This window comes from Myotis yumanensis, unplaced genomic scaffold (genome assembly GCF_028538775.1).
Source record: "Myotis yumanensis isolate MYYU_CA2020_CCGP unplaced genomic scaffold, mMyoYum1.0.hap1 SCAF_3, whole genome shotgun sequence".
NCBI classification, from domain to species: Eukaryota; Metazoa; Chordata; class Mammalia; order Chiroptera; family Vespertilionidae; genus Myotis; species Myotis yumanensis.
The window spans coordinates 191,111,731-191,131,422 of NW_027223754.1; the positions used below are offsets into that span (position 1 = coordinate 191,111,731).

Genomic DNA, 19,692 nt, shown 5'->3' on the forward strand with positions numbered 1-19,692 from the left:
GCCCGGTGCACAAAAATTTGTGCACTCGGGGGGGAAGGGGGGTCCCTCAGCCTGGCCTGTGCCCTCTCGCAGTCTGGGACCCCTCGGGAGATAACGACCTGCTGGCTTAGGCCTGCTCCTGGGTGGCAGAGGGCAGGCCCAATCCCTAGGTGCAGCCCCTGGTCGGGCTCAGAGCAGGGCTGATTGGGGAGTTGGGGCGCCGCACCCTGTCATGCACAGAGCAGGGCAGATTGGGAGGTTGTGATGCCACCCTCAGTCACGCTCAGGGTAGGGCTGATTGGGGGGTTGGGGCACCGCCCCCTATCACACTCAAGGCAGGGTGAATGGGGAGGTTGCGGCACCACCCCGTGATGCACAGAGCAGGGCCAATCAGGGGGTTGGGGCGCTGCCCCCTGTCACTCACAGAGCAGGGCCAATCAGGGGGTTGGGGCACTGCCCCCCCCCGTCACGCACAGAGCAGGGCCCATCAGGGGGTTGGGGAGCTCCCCCATCACGCATAGAGTAGGGCCAATAGGGGAGTTAGGGCACCGCCCCCTGTCACACACAGAGCAGGGCGGATCAGGAGGTTGGGGCGCTACCGCTGTCACACTCAGGGCAGGGCTGATGGGGAGGTTATGGCTCTACCCCGTCACAGACAGAGCAGGGCCCGTGGAGGGGGGGGGGGGCGCCACCCCCTGTCACACACAGAGCAGGGTCGATCAGGGGGTTGGGATGCCACACCCTGTCACACACAGAGCCGCAGGGCGATCAGGGGGTTTGGGCGCTGCACCTTGTCACGCTGATCTGGTGCCAGGAGACCTCTCGGCTCCGCTGATCCCGGTGCTGGGAGGCATATTACCCTTTTACTATATAGGATAGAGGCCTGGGGGCCAGCTGGTTTGCCCTGAAGGGTGTCCTGGATCAGGGTGGGGGTCCTCACTGCGGTGCCTGGCCAGCCTGGATGAGGGGATGATGGCTGTTTGCAGCTGGTCACACACCCTTCAGGGTGGGGGTCCCCACTGGGGTGCCTGGCCAGTCTGGGTGAGGGGCTGAGGGCTGCTTTCAGGCTGGCGGTTTTGACTGAAGCTCCCAACCGCTCCTTTTTTTCTTTTTCTTCTGGGCCAGCTTTAACTCTGACTCTAGCTCTGAGGCTTCCACTGCTGGTTTGTTTGCCGTTCTATAATCGAAACAATGTATAACTTCAGCTCTGAGATCCCAGCCGGCTATATTTGTTACAAAGTTTCAAACTGCCAGCTCAGAGGCCTGCAAGTCAGACAGGGAAAGTTGGAGTCTGCAGTCATGGGAGCAAGCAAGCCGCATGTTCGCTTCCAGCTGCCTGGCTGCCGGCCACCATCTTGGCTGACAGTTAATTTGCATAAGGATATGCTGATTAGCCAATGGGAAGGGTAGCGGTCATATGCTAATTACCATTTTTCTCTTTTATTAGTGTAGATATATATATATAATATATAATGTCTTTGTTATTATACACATATCATCTAATCTAATAAAAGAGAAACATGCAAATTGACCGTATCTTTGCTACGTCCCAAGCCACACTGACCAGCCAATCAGAGCGATTATATGTAAATTAACCCAACCAAGATGGCATCCGGCAGCCATGGACCTGAAGCAAGCAGGAGGCTTGGCTGCCCTGGCCGGCTCTGGCCTCAGCTGAAGGCAACAACGTTTCAATTATAGAAGCTAGTTAAACCCCAGATACCTGCTTCCAGCCAGCTTCCACTGGGAGCTTGGGTGGCTGGGGGCAGTGGCCAGCCGGCAAACATCCATCAGTCCCTCACCCAGACTGGCCAGACACCCAAGCAGGACCCCCCACCCTAAAGGGGCTGTGGACAACCTGAAAATGACCCTTAGCCCCTCACCAAGGCTTGCCAGGCATCCCATTAAGGACCCTCAAATTGAAGGGGCTGTGGCCAGCCTGCAAACAGCTATCAGCCCCTCACCTAGGGTGGCCATACCCTAATGGGGTAAGGGTACCCACTGGGGGCCTTGGCAAGCCTGCAAACAGCCATCAACCCCTCACCCAGACTGGCAAGGGACCTCAGCAAGACCCCCCTGCCTTGAAGGAGCTGTGGCCAGCTTGAAAATGGCCCTCAGCCCATAAAGGCTAGCCAGGCACCCCAGTTGGGACCCCCACCCTGAAGGGACTGTGGCCAGCCTGCAAACATCCATCAGCTCCTCACCCAGGCTGGCCAGGTACCCCAGGGGGGACCCCTAGCCTGAATGGGCTGTGGCGAGCCTGCAAACAACAAACAGCCCCTCACTCAGGCTGGCCAGGCAACCCAGCAGGACCCCCAACACTGAAGGGGGTGTGGTCAGCCTGAAAACAGCCCTCAGAGCCTCACCCAGGCTTGCCAGGCACCCCAGCGAGACCTCCACCATGAACTGAGACACCCTTCAGGGCAAACCAGCTGGCCCCCACACATGCACCAGGCCTCTATCCTATATAATGAAAGGGTAAATGTGCAAATTGACCCTAACAGCAGAACAACTGGGAATGACTGGTCACCATGACACACACTGACCATCAGGGAGCAGACCCTCAATGCAGGAGCTGCCCTTTGGTGGTCAGTGCGCTCCCACAGGGGGAGCTCTGCTCAGCCACAAGCTAGGCTTATGGCTGCCAGTACAGGGGTGGTGGTGGGAGCCTCTCCCGCCTCCTCAGCAGCATTAAGGATATCAGACTGCAGCTTAGACCTGCTCCCTGCTGGCAATTGGGCATCCCCCGAGGGCTCCCAGGTTGCCAGAGGGATGTCTGACTGCCAGCTTAGGCCCAATCCCCCAGGAAGCGGGCCTAAGCCAGCAAATGGTTATCCCCTGAGGGGTCCCAGAGGGCACAGGCCAGGCTGAGGGACGCCCCCCTCCCCTTCCCCCCCCCCCCGCCAAGTGTACAAATTTTTGTGCATTGGGCCTATAGTATCTAATAAAAAGGAAATATGCTAATTGACTGCCTCACCAGCAAAGATGGTGGTGCCCACAGCCAATAAGGAGGGAATATGCTAATTGACTGCCATGACCTCAAAGATAGTGGCACCTATAGCTACAAGATGGCAGCTCCCTGTCCCCTCAGCCCCGCCAGGTTGGCAGGCACAGCAAGGCCAGGCCCACTTCCAGTCGGTCCCAGCCACTCAGTGCGCCTGCCTCTGGAGTCTGCCAATACCCTCAGCCCACCAGTAATCCAGGGCTGGCCTGAGGTGCAGGCAAACCTCAGATGGCAACAGCCCAGCCACCCAGGGCTGACCTGAGGTGCAGGTGACCAGCGCCGGCTGAGGCTTGCGCTGCCGGCAGTGGCAGCAGCAGAGGTGTGGTGGGGCGTTGCCTTCCCCTGATCGCCAGGTCGCCTCCAACCCCTGAGGTGTCCTGGACTGTAAGAGTGGGCAGGCTGGGCTGAAGGACTCTGCCTCCAGTGCATGAATTTTCATGCACCGGGCCTCTAGTAGTTTATATACATGAAAAATATCTATAAATCCAATTTACATGATACAGCATACTTGATTCCACTCAAACTTATGTGCACAGGATGACTAAAAAGTTTAATTTTCTTTTCTGTTTTCTTTCACACAGTTAATTTACAACCATTTTTCATAACTTTTTACTTTTGATTCAGAAAGAGATTATGTAGTCTTACCATCTGCTTCTCAAAACCTTGGGACACTTTTTATCACTGAATTCAACATTTCTAAGTCATGAAATGCTGTTAGAACCTAATGTTTATTTCACCCATTAGCAAAATCTTCTCTGTAGTGAAGGAGCGGATGGGAGTACTATGATTTTCTGCTCTTTCTTTTTCAACACAAAAGTGGGTTAGAATAACCGTCAAGTTGGTTGCACATTTCCTGTTTCAGTTCTAAATTGGGAACTCAGGACATTGCACCACTTTCAATTTTCACAAGAAGCAGGACAATCCTTCTCTGATCAGGTGCGTGTATGTGTGTGTGTGTCTGTGTGTGTTTCTAACACTATTATTCAAAAAAGGAGAAACTCTTGAGGTTCAAACCTTAAGAAAATATTTCCAAAAATATTTACACAGCAAAGTAATTCTAATTGTTTCTTACGTGTTAAAATAGAATTGCTGAAGGCAAGGAGTGCTATTACTTCCAAAGTGTACCCTGGCTCTCTTTATTCAATTATAGATAAGTAAGATACATTTTTTAAAGAATCAAAAGTTAAGATGAGCCTTTTCTCTAAAAAAAACCAGAAGAATGACTCTTTACCTTTGGGAATTAAAAAAAATAAATTTCAATTTGAATTCTCATCTTTATGAGTGTTGTGCTCTTATACAAGGCACTCATCTTACATGATAGACAACTTTACTTAAAAATAAAAAACAATATATCTGTTACTTTCAATTATCATGTTTAAATATGAAACTAGTTTTATTTTTAAAATCTAAGCACTATGCATATTTATTAAATAGCTATTTTTTTCTAAGAGTTTTTCTAGACACTGAAAATGTTAGTATTTAAACAAAGGCGAGATTACTTTGATAATAATAATGCTGATAATAACTTGTTGGAAATAAGGAAAAGGATGATAGGGACAAAAGTTGAATTAATATGTACTAAGAAAAGACATTCAACAAAAATTCATTTATGTACCTTACCCAAATTTACCTTGCAAAGAAAGCAATTATCACCAAATAAAATAAAATTGTAAATATAAAACTATCATTCAATATCAGCGATGGGAAGATTTTTAATTAAGTATCTTAAAGTAGATGAATTTAAACAAACTCATATATTTTTCCACTTTAAAAATAATTGTTTTTTATTTTATAACAAATTAAATTTAAAAATAATTTTACATTGCTTGATATGAGTCCTCATTTTCATTCTTCCCTTGATATATCTATATGCATGGGGGAAATTTTTCTGTATTCTCACTTCTCCCATAAGATAGATGATCACCACTCAGAAAGAAAACAGAAAGCAGTTTAATAAAAGTGTGACTTTATTTTATTCAGGAACGTTTGTAAATGAAGACTTTGGACTCATCTCTGTGGTAGATAAACAGTCATAATTCGATGATGGGGCTGGTCCGAGATCGGTGGGCTCCGCACAGCATGGGTATGTACTAGTACTTCCCACATCAATATGTAGTTTGTCCTGTGTATAATTTCACTATACCCAGAATTTGATACAAGCATGTAATGTGTAGAAAAGCAATTTACTCATATTGACTTATGTTTATTTTATGTTCATTTTACATTATGTTAATATTATATTTTAAATCAAGTCTCAAAAGCTTGTAAGCTTTTTTCCTAGCCTGAAATAATGACAGCATCAGAATTTGTAGTTAAAAGAAATGAATTTAATCCAACTTTTAGCAGTCTCTAGTTTTGAGATCTGGGACAATCCCCTGCCTCTCTGTAATTAAATTTTCTTTTCTGGGAAGTAGAGATATAAAACATATGATATTTATCTTAATAGATTTCTATGATATTGAAATAAAATGACATGTATTTGAAAGTGCTTCTAAAACTAAAAGTACTATAAATCACTCACAGTTGGTAACATTATATTAAACTAGGGGCCCAGCGCACAAAATTGTGTGCAGGTAGGGTCCCTAGGCATAGCCTGCGATCAGGGCCATCTTCTGCCTGCTCGCCAATCCCCAGTCCTGCCCAGCTGACACCAACCACCTGGTTCCCCTTGCTAGTCCCCAGTCGTGCCCCGCTGCTGCCACCCACCCTGGTTCCCCGTGGTTCCCTATTCACCATCCAGCGATCTGAGCCTGCAGGCCAGGGGGAGGAACCAAGAGGTGATAAATGCACCTCATAGCGACTGGTAGAGCTGTCGATCTGGTCAGTACACCATTATGGTCACTGGGCTGTTATGATCTAGGATAAGGAATAAATCATTGGCCACCTCTAAGATTCAATTTCTTCATTCATAAAATAATACCTACCTTCTTCATGTGTTTAATAATTAACTTACATTTTATCTGTACATTTTATCTTAATTTTAGTTATAAAAGGTAATTAACATTAGCATTCTATATAATAAAGAGGTGATATGCAAATTGACCATCCCTCCAACACCAGATGGCCACCACCATATGGTCAAAGATGGCTGGCACAAGATGGCCAACAGGGGAAGGCAGTTGTGGGTGATCAGACCAGCAGGGGAGGGCAGTTGGGAGGGATCAGGCCTGAAAGGGAGGGCAGTTGGGGGCGATTAGGCCTGCAGGGGAGGGCAGTTAGGGGGTACAAGCCCTGCAGGGGAGGGCAGTTGGAGGGAACCAGGCCTACTGGGGAGGGCTGTTGGGTGCGACCAGGGCACCAGGGGAGGGCAGTTAGGGGTGACCAGTACAGCAGGGGAGGGCAATTAGGGGCGACCAGGCTGGCAAGGGAGGGATGTTAGGGGTGACTGGGCCAGCAGAAGAGAGCAGTTGGGGGCTAGCGGGCTGCAGTGGAGGGCAGTTGGCGGTGACCAGGCTGGCAGGGAGGGCAGTTAGGGGTGTCCAGGCTGGCAAGGGAGTGTTTAGGGGTCGATCAGGCTGGCAGGCAGAAGTGGTTAGGGGCAATTAGGCAGGCAGGACACCCTCACCCTCGTAATGCATGAATTTTGTGCACCAGGCCTCTAGTTTTATTTATAAAAGGCTTTTACATACTTAATAATTTTGACTACTTCAAGAGTTACTTTTATTTTTTCTCAGAAGCAAGATTCTTTGTCACTATCCTAAAGCTTTAGACTACTATTTTATTTTTTGTATATCCTTCACTGTGAAGAAAATTAGACACACTAACCCTTAATGTAGATGACATTGTTGATACTAAATGCATATTATTTTATTTCACTTTTTAAAATAGCCATACCAGGTTGTATTGACATCCTTTGTTCCTTCTTTCCTTTCTTTCATTTTTGTTCAATTTGTGAAGTTATTAACTTAGTAAATGGCCTTTGTAAAGTAAACACGTCTAAGTCCCTAAGTAAGGCACTGTCTTTTTCACTATACTGTGTCTTTATTTCAATGTTAAATTTTATTACACATTAAGAACTAACTAGTTTTGCCCTGACTGGTTTGGCTCAGTGGATAGAGCTTCGGCCTGCGGACTCAAAGGTCCCAGGTTCGATTCCGGTCAAGGGCATGTACGTTGGTTGCGGGCACGTCCCCAGTGGGGAGTATGCAGGAGGCAGCTGATTGATGTTTCTCTCTCATTGATGTTTCTAACTCTCTAGCCCTCTCCCTTCCTCTCTGTAAAAAATCAATAAAATATATATATTTTTAAAAAAGAACTAACTAGTTTTAATAGCACATAGGATCTTCCTAAAGATATTTTGCTATTGAAAAAATATAATCTTATTTATACTACAAAGTGTAAAAATCATAATGAATTAACGTAAAACAAACCTAACTTGATGTTATACTTCATAAAGAAATGGAAGTTAAGGTTTATAAATTTATAACCCAAGTGACAGAAAGGCCATGACTCATACTGTCTAAATTGTTTTTTCTCCAGAGACACATGAATCCCATAATTATAAATTTAAACGTGTAAATCATGCTGTTTCTACACCACAGGAGAAGAAAAGATCCACATTAATCACAAATGCATGTGGGGAAAACTGTAAGTAATATGTTTCCTTCATCATCTCGAGGTGAAAATTGGGAACTCTGTGGTTATCAGTGGTAAACATTCAGTTTATTTTACCTTTATGAGAAAAGCAGAAATGAGATTTAATTATAATATAATATTGGAATATATAATAAAATGAGCAGAAACTATTGAGTTTAGAATCTTTCCATGCCTTAAAAATTATAGGATTATCATAATAATGACCATTGAGACAGCAATTTCTAAGGGATCACCGAACATCTAGCTGTAAGGAGGAGTAAATAGAAATGTAAAACAGAAAAGATATACAAAATATTCTTCAGTGTTATGTATTTAAATAATATTGCAGCAAAGATTTCTGTGTGGTGAAGAAGATATGCTCTCTATCCTTTATCAAGGCAGAGTATGATTGAAAATGAAGCCTGAAATAGTTTACACAAAAAAGGAAAAAAACAGACTAATCTCATTATAAATTTAAATTAAATCAGGGGTGGGGAACCTCCAGCCCACAGGCTACATAAGGCCTGAGAAATCATTTGATCTGGCCCTGCCAAGGCGTTAGGGGTGACTCAATTAAATGTTTGACCAAATATAGCAGGGTAAGTTTTAAGTTGATAATTTTGTATGGCCCGTGAATGATGTTATAAATATCCAAATGGCTCTTGGCCGAAAAAAAGGTTCCAGGACCTGAATTAAATGTTAAAAAATAAATTATTATCAAATAGCAACACTTTCAAGAGTTAATTATAGAAATGAAAATGTGCTAGATGTAATAATCAAGGATTATAGATCATGTGCATAATGCTGAAAAGGTTTTGGATAAAAAATCAATACGAATTATTTTTTTAAATTAGTTTTTAGAGAGAGAAAGGGAGTAGGGAAGAGAGAAACATCCATGTGAGAGGGAAAGATTGATAGGTTGCCTCCTACACGCCTCCTAGTGGAGATCTAGCCTGAAACCTGGGAATGTGCCCTGACCAGGAAAAGACCTACAACCTTTTGGTGCACAGGGTGACGCCCGCCCAACTAACTGAGCCACACCAGCCAGGGCTCAATATGAATTCTTAATTCAAAAGAACTTAACTTTTAAAATATATTTTATTGATTTTTTACAGAGAGGAAAGGAGAGGGATAGAGAGTTAGAAACATCGATGAGAGAGAAACATCGATCAGCTGCCTCCTGCACACTCCCCACTGGGGATGTGCCTGCAACTAAGGTACATGCCCTTGACCAGAACTGAACCCGGGACTCTTGAGTCCGCAGGCCAATGCTCTATCCACCGAGCCAAACCGGTTAGGGCAAGACCTTAACTTTTAAAACCACTAGAACATAAGCCCTACTTTAAGATTTATGTTCAAAAGCTATCGTTATACTTATTGATAAATGTTAATAGCATTTTCATTATAGTTAGAAAAAGGCAATAATTTTTATTATTATTATTGATTAACATTAATTGCTTTGTTGGTGCTAGCCAACATACATAACCAAGAAAAGAAAAAAGCAAATAATCTGAAATTAGAATAAAAGGCAAAATTAATATTATTAGCAAAAAAATATATGATTTTAAATATTTTAAGAGCCCTTAAATCTTCATGCCAAAAAATTATAAACAGTAAGGAAATCTGATGTGTGGACTTGCTTAAAAATAATAGGTAAAAATTAACTGTCTACTAAACTACAAAAGTCAGGAAAATGTGATAAAAAAGAAATGCCATATTTATAAGGCCCAAAATCAGAAATAAACTATTTAATGAAAAATACTGGAAGTAAATTTATTACTTTTAATTTGTACAAATGAACATAAAATAAGACATGCATAATGGAAAAAGACACTATTCAAGGATAAAAGACGGTTTAAAGATGTAAGTTATCTCTCTATACATTGACTGTGATTCAGTTGAAATATATATATTTTAAATTGGTTTCAGAGAGAGATGAAGAGGAAAGGAGAGAGAGGGGGAGAGAGAGAGAGAGAGAGAGAGAGGGAAGCAAAACATTGATGTGCTAGAGAAACATCCATCAGTTGCCTCCCATAGGTACTCAACTGGGGATCAACACGAAACCGCTTTGATGTCTAGAGCAATGTTTAACCAACTGAGCAACCAGTGGGGCTAATGTACTATATTTTAACATAGTGGGTTCTTGAAAAGCTCATTTTAAGGTTTTTAAGGCATAATGAAGTGCAATGATTGATAATATATTTTTTAAAAAGAAATGTAATATAATATTGTGGACACTAAGTATGCAAGTATATTATTAAAGAGGGATATTTTATATGTAGTTTGAGTGGAAAGACAGATTAGAGAATATAGGAAAAATTTAAACACATAAGAATGTATTATATGCTAAAGGTAATATTTCATATCAATGAGAATATATTGATTTATTCACTAAATAGGATTAGAAAAATTCAGTAACCATTTGGAAAATAAAATTTTTATAAATTTGAGTTTCTATCTCATTTATTACACACACACATACACACACCAAATAGACCCAATTAAAAAAAGGAAACTATATAACTTATGATGGAAGCTTTATTTTATAAACTCAAAATAAACAAAGCATTTTATTAATATCAAACAAGATCAACAATTTGAGCAAGTCAACTATTATCCATTTAAACACCCCTAAGTATCATAAATTAAGTTAAAACAAAAATGAAATCTAAGGTGAATATTGTAAAACATATGGCAAAAAATGAACTAATATTCTCAACTTAAAAGTGAGAAAAATCTTACTTAATACAAATATGAGAAGTCTCAAAGAAATAAAATAAGCACATGACAATCATAATACAAGATCTGTAATCCTTTGTTGTCTTTTTATTTATAACAAGAAAAATGAAGTTATGAAATTTTAAATAATATTGGTCATCAGATTTATATATTTAAAAATCTAAATAATGCTTAATGTGGAAGAAAGAATGAGCAAAAAGGCTTTTAAATCTATATTTGATACAACATAAGTTGATAGAGCCTCTTTGGACTGAAATTTTCAATCTTTACAAAAAGTTTTAAAAAATGTTCTTTGACTCAGTAATAATTCTTATGGAATTTTTCCTAGAGGGTTACTAAAACAGTTGCATGGGTGTGTATGAAATATTATGTATATAATTACTCCTTAGTGAAAACTAGGAAACAATTTAAATATGCATTGGAAAAAATTCAAAGTCTTTCAATAATAAGATTTTTATCCATATACCAATAAAACACAATGCAAGCTGCTATTTATAAAAATTTGACAACTTCATAAGACATGATTAGAATAATGACTAGGGTATTGTCTTAAGTAAAAATAATCATAGAATATTTTGTATAGTTTCTTAAATATATGTTTTTAAAAGGGGTTTAGAGAAACTGTCCATTTTTCTCACAGTTGGAAAGAACGCATTCTGTCTTCTGGCAGAATTCCAACAACACACATATAATGCCTGCAATTTCTGTGCTTTTTTTTTTTTTTAATACAGAGGCATTTGGGATTGGTGTCTCAGAAATTTTAAAAAATGTAAATTTAACCATGAATTATTCTGGGGAACTTGTAGAAAGAAATAGGAGAAAATAGTAGATTTTAAAATCTTATTTTTAATAATTTACAAAGTACTTATTTTACCTGTCCTGAGAAAATATATGAGGAAAAAACACTAATATCACTCCTACATAGAAAACACTCTAACGTCTACAGTCAATATAAAAATACCTGAACCCTTTCTGCTTTTTCTCACTCTTTTTTCTTTAACAGCATCTGCATTTTTCCTTACCCGGTGCATTGCTGTAGCTCTGGGAATTCGTTTCATTGTAATGGTAACGATATGGAGTGCCATCATCATAAATTGTAAGTGATAACAGAGACATAGATAGCATTGCTGATATAACAAATTTAATACATTACTTTGATTAATATTCAGCAGGACAGAAACATAAACTAGCAACATTTAATGTGCCTTTATATTTTAGCTATTAGTCCAGAAACTTGTCATATATTTTTATTTTTGCTTGAACTATGTCACAACACATAACTTTCCAATAATTATGATTATTTTAACAGCGTTATTCAACCAAGCAGTGCCAAGTTCCTTGAACGGTAAGAGAAACTTTTCTAATATTTGGAAGCACAAATTGCATGTATCTGTGTATACAGGGGTTTAGACATGTATCCAATGCTGCCGACAGGAAAGTTTATAAGAAAGATCATGTATTATAGAAATCTACACTTGAAACCTATATAATCTTATTAAACAATCTCATCCCAATAACTGTGATAAAAAGAAAATGTAAAAGAAAATGAATTGTTGTCCACAATTCACTATTTCTTTTTATTTTATTTATTTTTTAAAAATATATTTTATTGATTTCTTACAGAGAAGAAGGGAGAGAGATAGAGAGTCAGAAACATCAATGAGAGAGAAACATGGATCAGCTGCCTCCTACACACCCCTACTGGGGATGTGCCCGCAACCAAGGTACATGCCCTTGACTGGAATCAAACCTGGGACCTTTTAGTCCTCAGGCTGATGCTCTATCCACTGAGCCAAACTAGTCAGGGCCAATATTGTTTTTCAAATTTTATTTTATTTTTTACAATGAAGGAGTAATTTTAAAAAGTAGAAAACATACTTTTGGCATATCTATGTATAGAGATATGTCATTGGGTATGACCTTAATGGTCTAATATTTTGAATTTTAGAGTTAGAATAAAAAAAGTGTTTACCCTGCCTCGAAAAAAAAATCTAATATAATATTTAGACATGTGCAGAATTAATAACATAGTCTCCCTTTCTAGAAAGTTACTGTGGCCCATGTCCTAAAAACTGGCTATGTTATGGAAACAACTGCTACAAATTTTTTAATGAGAGCAAGAACTGGTTTCAGAGCCAAGCTTCCTGCATGTCTCAAAATTCTAGTCTCCTGAAGATATACAGCCAAGAGGACCAGGTGAAGTATTGTTTTAATTCATCTGCCTATTGAGTCCTACCATATGTGGCAACTCTCTGGAATATGAACCTGAAATATAATAGAGGCACAAGGCTCTGATACATCAACTCCATATTCTTCTGTATTAAAAATAAAAAATCACAAAAATTGCGGCTATTATATATGTGTTGTTGAAGTTGGAATTCTGAAAGAGGACAGAATGCAGTTTCCTCAACTGTGGGGAAAATGATGACATGATTATAGCCTTGTATTTAATACAATTCTGAGAAATGACTTTATTTGTGATTTCCAATAGGATCTCTTTAAATTACTAAAGTCCTACCATTGGATGGGACTGAAAAAGAATTCCACAAACGGAAACTGGCAGTGGGAAGATGGCTCCATTCTGGCTCCCGATCAGTAAGTCTGTACCTGTAGTAGGTCTGTAGTTGTGGATTTGCCTCTAAGCTATTCCTATGATCACTGAACTACCACATTTTCCTTGACACAATGCCAGGACATCCCATATGCCAGTGGTCGGCAAACTGCGGCTCTCAAGGCACATGCAGCTCTTTGGCCCCTTGAGTGTGGCTCTTCCACAAAATACCGACTTCTGTGCATGGGCCATGGAGTTTCAATCGCACTGTACATGTGCACCTACACATGGTATTTTGTGGTAGAGCCACACTCAAGGGGCCAAAGAGCCGCATGTGGCTCACCAGCTGCAGTTTGCTGACCACTGCCATATTCTAATAGAGTCAGTCCAAAACTCTTAGGGCCTAGATTTAGTACATTGGGAAGCAGGCAGTACCCATAAAAATGAGTAAAGTTAAGTGTTTCCTATGTGCTAAATACTGTGCAAGCTACTTGCTATGAACATATGTGTGCAAGACTTTGCATGAGCATAGGCTCTCCTTTTTCATACATAAATACCTAGGACAGAAACAGATGGATCTTATAATAAATACTAGAGGCCCGGTGCACAAAAATTTGTGCACTCGGGAAGGGGGTCCCTCAGCCCGGCATGTGCCCTCTCGCAGTCTGGGACCCCTCAGGGGATGTCCTCCTTCTGGTTTAGTTCCTCTCCCAGGAGGATCAGGCCTAAGCTGGCAGTCAGACATCCTTCTAGCAGCCTGGGAGCCCTCCGGGGGTGTCCACTTGCCAGCGGGGAGCAGGCCTAAGCTGCAGTCGAACATCCTTAGCGCTGCTGATGAGGCGGGAGAGGCTCCCACCACCATCGTTGTGCTGATAGCCGGCAGCCTGGCTGTGGCTGAGCAGAGCTCACCCTGTGGGAGCACACTGACCACCAAGGGGCAGCTCCTGCATGGAGCCTCTGCACCCTGGTGGCCAGTGTGTGTCATAGTGAGCAGACATTCCCAGTTGTTTTGCTGTTAGGGTCAATTTCCATATTACCCTTTTATTATATAGGATAGAGGCCTGGTGCATGGGTGGGGGCTGGCTGGTTTTCCCTGAAGGGTGTCCCTGATCATGGTGGGGGTCCTCCTAGGGTGCCTGGCCTGCCTGGGGGAGGGGCTGAGGGCCATTTTCAGGCTGTCCACACACCCTTCAGGGTGGGGGTCCCCACTGGGGTGCCTGGCCAGCCTGGGTGAGGGGCTGATGGCTTTTTGCATGCTGGCCAAGCCCCCCAGCGGGGACCCTAACCCCATGGGGGTGTGGCCAGCCTGGGTGAGCATCTTAGGGCCATTTTCAGGCTTCCCACAGCCCCTTCAGTGTGGAAGGGTCCTGCTGTGGTGCCTGGCCTGCCTGGGTGAGGGGCTAATGGCCGTTTTCAGGCTGGCCACACCCCCCAGCAACCCAAGCTCCAACTTCTCTTTTTTTTCTTTTTTCTTTTTTCTGGGATTTATTTATCTTCTATAATTGAAACTTTATAACTTTGAATGGAGCAGATGCCTGGCCAGGGCTTCCAGGAAGCTTGGCTTCCTCCATTGCAGGGGGCAACCCATGCCTCCTGCTCACTCCAGCTCCATGGCCACTGCCATCTTTTTGATGGAGTGACGGTTAATTTGCATAATACTCTTTTATTAAATAGAATATGTTTAACTATTTAAGAGACTTCCAGACTATTATCCAAAAGGCTTGTGCAATTTTACAATCCCGTTAGCAGTGTGTGAGACTTAAGAGTTGCTCAACATCTTGGTCAATTCTTGTTATGATCAGTTTCTTAAATTTTATCCATTCTAATGTGTATAGTGGTGTCTGATTGTGATTTGAATTTTGCATTTTCTTCATGACTAATGATATTGAGCATCTTTTCTGTGCTAATTTAACATTCATCTTTCAATTTTTTATTTAATTAATTTCCGCTCTGATCTTTATTATCTTCTCACTCAGGGTTAACTTTTCTTTCTCTAGTTTCTTATCAGAAAAACTAATACATGGGTAAGATCCATATAGTAGATATTTTCTAATCAAAGCATTCATGCTATTAATATTTGAGATGATTTTGCAGCATTCCCACATTTCTGAGCTATTTATTTTCATTTTCATTCATTCCAAAATAGTTTCTAAATTCCCTTTTACATTGTTCTCTAATGCATGAAATTTTCAAGTGTTAGTTTATAACATTTGAGAATTTCCCAGAGATATTTGTTATTAATGTCTAATTCCATTTTTATCAACAAATATACTTTGTGACTTGAATCTACTTGCAATTATTGATATTGGTTTTTATGGATCAGACTCTGGTCTATCTATTTTTTAAGGTTTACTCTATTACAGATGTCCCCATTTTCTCTCCCTTTTCTCTCCCTCCACCCCACGTAGGCCTTTATCACATTATTTTTCATGTCCATGGGTTAAGCCTATCTATACTAATAAAAGCATAATATGCTAATTACACTGGACAGCCGAATGACCTTCCAGACATCATTCCCAACATCCATCTGGACTAAGCCACGGTGGCGGGGGCTGAGGCAGAGGTGGTTAGAGACGATCAGGCAGGCAGGGGAGCAGTTAGGGGTGATTGGGCAGGCAGGCAGAGTGGTGAGGGGCATCAGGCAGGCAGGGGAGCTGTTAGGGGCATCATGCAGGCAGAGGCAGTGAGGGGTGATGAGGCAGGCAAGCTAGTGGACAGGGGTGATCAGGCAGGCAGGCAAGTGTTTAGGCTTGATCAGGCAGGCATGCAGAGGGGTCAGGGGTGATCAGGCAGGCAGGCAGGCAGGCAGAAGGATTAGGTGCTATCAGACAGGCAGGCAGAGGGGGTAGGGGCAATCAGGCAGGCAGGCAGAATGGTTAGGAGTGAACAGGCACACAGGCAGAGTGGTTAAGGGCGATCAGGCAGGCAGGCAAGTGGTTGGGGCAATCAGGCAAGCAGGCAGGCAAGACATTAGGAGATAGCAGTCCCAGATTGGGAGAGGGTGCAGGCCGAACTGAGGGACTCTGCCACTCCCCGTGCATGAATTTCATGCACAGGTCTCTAGTATGTATATTTATTCTTTGGTTGATCTCTTCCCATCCTCCCAATCTTCCTGCCCTCTGAGGTCTGTCAGTCTGTTCTATTTATCCATACTTCATGTTCTACTTCTGAAATTTTGTATGGGTCCCTGTATAACTGAGAATTGATCTGTATGGATGAGATGTCACTTTTGACAAAAAAGAGTTTGTTCTCTGGGAATACTAATAAGATTTTGTATCATTTTATCTCTTTTATCCACTCTGCAAGTATAAAAATCCAGTTTGTAAATAAAACAACTAGCATACTAAACTTCTGCTTATGAATGTAACAAATACTGATTGAGTACTACTCAATTTCCACAAACTATGCAGAGATAACTACAGAGATGAATAGACTAAACTCTTTTAAAAGCTTCACACTTTAGTTAGAAATATAGTTATGAACGAATAAGTAAAGCCCATGTAATCCATATTCTGCTGGAAATGTGATGATAATGGCATAGGTAAACAAACACAGAAATTAAAGAAACAAATGAATAGAGTTAGATTAGAAAGAATGAGCTTCTAATGTGCATAGATTGAGACCAACTAAGAGCTGTTACCAAATATACCTTAATTTTTTTTCCTCTTATAGTGGCTAGTTGTTTCTGTGTAGACAGAAATAATGATCTCTTCCTTTACTTTATATATATATGAAATCAGGCCATAGTCCTTTAGTGGTGTCAACTTCATATGGAAGTAAAATCGTCATTCTTTCCTCAGCCTTATCTTTCCTACCTGTTCCTGGTGGAAAACAAATCATTATTTATTACATTAACAATATAACTACAAAAATACTGAAATCCTTGAGTAAAATAGATATACATGTATAATTATGCCTAACCACACACACACACACACACACACACACACACATACCCTTGTGTATGTGTATATATACTGGAGGATTTTATAATAAAAATTTTATAATTTTTAAATTTAAAAAATATTTAAATTTTAAAAGTAAAATTGCATATATCTGAAGAATATTGTACATTTTTCACAAAAAATGACATGGAATTCTGAATTTATTTCTAACAAAATATTTCTTTAAAAACATTTTAAAGCTTTTATTCCACACTAGAGGCCCAGTGCACAAATTTGTGCACCAGAGGAGACCCTCAGCCTGGCCTGTAGGATGGGGCTGAAACTGACTCTGCAACATCCCCAAGGGGTTCCAGATTACAAGAAGGCACAGGTCAGGCTGAGGGACCTCACTGGTGAACAATCAGGGCTGGGGAGGAAAGAAGGAGGTTAGTCAGCCAAGGAGGAACTGCGGGAGGGCTCCAGGGCCTGTCTGGCCCGTCTCACTTAGTCCCAATCTACCCGACCCCAGCAGCAAGTTAACCTATCGGTTAGAGCATCTGCCCCATGGTGGTCAGTGCATATCACAGCAAGAGGTTGAGTGGCCTTAGCATATCATTAGCATATTACGCTTTGATTAGTTGAATAGTGGACCAGACACCTGGACACAGCATATTAGGCTTTTATTATATAGGACTAGAGGCCCAGTGCACAAAAATTTGTGCACTCGGTGGGAGGGGGGTCCCCCAGCCCAGCCTGTGCCCTCTTGCAGTCTGGGACCCCTCGGGAGATAACGACCTGCTGGCTTAGGCCTGCTCCCGGGTGGCAGAGGGCAGGCCCAATCCCTAGGTGCAGCCCCTGGTGAGGCTCAGAGCAGGGCCAATTGGGGAGTTGGGGCACTGCCCCCTGTCATGCACAGAGCAGGGTGGATCGGGAGGTTGTGATGCCACCCTCAGTCACGCTCAGGGTAGGGCCGATTGGGGGGTTGGGGCACCGCCCCCTGTCACATTCAAGGCAGGGTCGATGGGGAAGTTGCAGTGCCACCCACTGTCACGCACAGAGCAGGGCCGATCAGGGGGTTGGGGCGCTGCCCCCTGTCACTCACAGAGCAGGGCCCATCAGGGGGTTGAGGAGCTCCCCCCTGTCACTCACAGAGTAGGGCCGATAGGGGAGTTGGGGCACCACCCCCTGTCACTCACTGAGCTGCAGGGCGATCCGGGGGTTTGGGTGCTGCCCCCTGTCAGGCTGATCCCGGGGCCAGGAGCCTCACTGCTCCTCTGATCTCGGTGCCGGGAGGCATATTACCCTTTTACTATATAGAATAGAGGCCTGGTGCATGGGTGGGGGCCGGCTGGTTTGCCCTGAAGGGTGTCCTGGATCAGGGTGGGGGTCCCCACTAGGGTGCCTGGCCAGTCTGGCTGAGGGGCTGAGGGCTGTTTTCCAGAAGCGGGTGACTGAAGCTCCCAACCGCTCCTCTTTTTCTTTTCTTTTTTTATTCTGGGCCAGCTTTAGCTCTGAGGCCTCGCTGCTGAAAACATCAATACAATGTTGTGGTCCGGCTGGCTGAAGGCAGGCTGACTGAAAGCTGGTTTCTGGGGTTTTGTTTAGCTTCTATATTTGCAACATAGTACATAGTTGCTTAGAGTTGCAGCTGAGAGGCCGGCAAGTTTGGTGGTGAACGTTGGAGTCTGCCATCACTGGAGCAAGCAAGCCTCCCTGCTCGCTTCAGTGCATGGCTGCCGGCCGCCATCTTGGCTGACAGTTAATTTGCATAAGGATATGCTGATTAGCCAATGGGAAGGGTAGCGGTCGTATGCTAATTACCATGTTTCTCTTTTATTAATGTAGATGGTTACACATATAAAGAGATTAAAGACTTTCTACATTGACTAATTTCCAATATATAAAAATAGTAGCACAGCACTAACTGGTATGGCTCAGTGGATAGTCAGCCTGCGGAGTGAAGGGTCCCAGGTTTGATTCCAGTCAAGGGCATGTACCTTGGTTGCGGGCACATACCCAGTAGGGGGTGTGCAGGAGGCAGCTGATCAATGCTTCTCTTTCATCAATGTTTCTAACTATCTATTCCCTCTCCCTTCTTCCAGTAAAAAAATCAATAAAATGTATTTTAAAAATAAAATAAAATAGTAGCATCTAATTTATAATAGCATGCAATTTTTACTTTTTTTAATCAGATTTGGCTATATTTCGCTTATCTATAAATTAAAAGGGCCAGGCATAGTCCTTAAATCGGCTATAATTATATTATTTCAGTACCTATATTTAAGTAAATAGTATTTAATTATTTTTCTGCATTAATGTAATCACACATGTAATTTGTTTTTTTCTCTAATCTAGAATAACAATGGTTGACATGGCAAATGGAACCTGTGCAGTTTACGGTTCAAGTTTTAAAGGTTACACAGAAAACTGTTTAACTCCAAACATATACATCTGCATGCAGAGGATTGTGTGAAGAGTTTATTTATAAAATATAAAGGATTTCAAAATAAAACGCCATTTTCTGACTTTCTTCATGAAGAAAACATTCAGAAGAAAATGCCACCAATATTTATTATATATTTTTTCATCTGACATGCCACAAACCTTATATTTGCAGCAAATAAAAACTAACAATTAAATGACATATCTTCTGTAACAATGTTTCATTTATTTTTAAATTATTGAGTGATGAATAAATTCATTTTTAATTTTAATAAACTGTTGATAATACCTATGGTAGAAGTAAATTTTAAACTATGATTTTATTAAATATTCACAAATATTAAACTAATAAGGCTTTTAAAACTTTCAAACACAATACATTTGAAAATTAAATACACTTAAAGCTGGATGAAAGGCATATGTGGATTTATTAAATTTGCTCTTTTTGACTGTGGTACATCTACACGATGGAATACTATGCTGCTGTAAGAAAGAAGGTACTCTTATCATTTGCAACG

At 41.8% G+C, this 19,692-nt stretch overlaps 1 protein-coding gene across 1 annotated transcript; it reads left to right on the forward strand.

The window, feature by feature from the left end:
- The first annotated feature begins 3,859 nt into the window (after positions 1-3,859).
- On the forward strand, positions 3,860-19,369 carry KLRK1 (killer cell lectin like receptor K1). The gene is made up of 8 exons (XM_070407874.1): positions 3,860-3,919; positions 4,964-5,066; positions 7,463-7,570; positions 11,301-11,393; positions 11,607-11,642; positions 12,342-12,493; positions 12,789-12,892; positions 19,088-19,369. The coding sequence occupies exons 2-8, from the start codon at positions 5,024-5,026 to the stop codon at positions 19,203-19,205; spliced, it is 654 nt and encodes a 217-aa protein (XP_070263975.1). The 5' UTR covers positions 3,860-3,919; positions 4,964-5,023; the 3' UTR covers positions 19,206-19,369.
- The last annotated feature ends 323 nt before the right edge of the window (positions 19,370-19,692 follow it).

What these genes read in the sequence shown, in the direction of transcription:
- KLRK1 (XM_070407874.1), top strand. Translation starts at nt 5,024, where the DNA reads ATGATGGGGCTGGTCCGAGATCGGTGGGCTCCGCACAGCATGG. An exon ending in GTGGGCTCCGCACAGCATGG is followed by an intron (nt 5,067 to 7,462) that starts GTATGTACTAGT and finishes TTTTTTCTCCAG; the next exon opens with AGACACATGAATCCCATAAT. An exon ending in TCCATTCTGGCTCCCGATCA is followed by an intron (nt 12,893 to 19,087) that starts GTAAGTCTGTAC and finishes TCTCTAATCTAG; the next exon opens with AATAACAATGGTTGACATGG.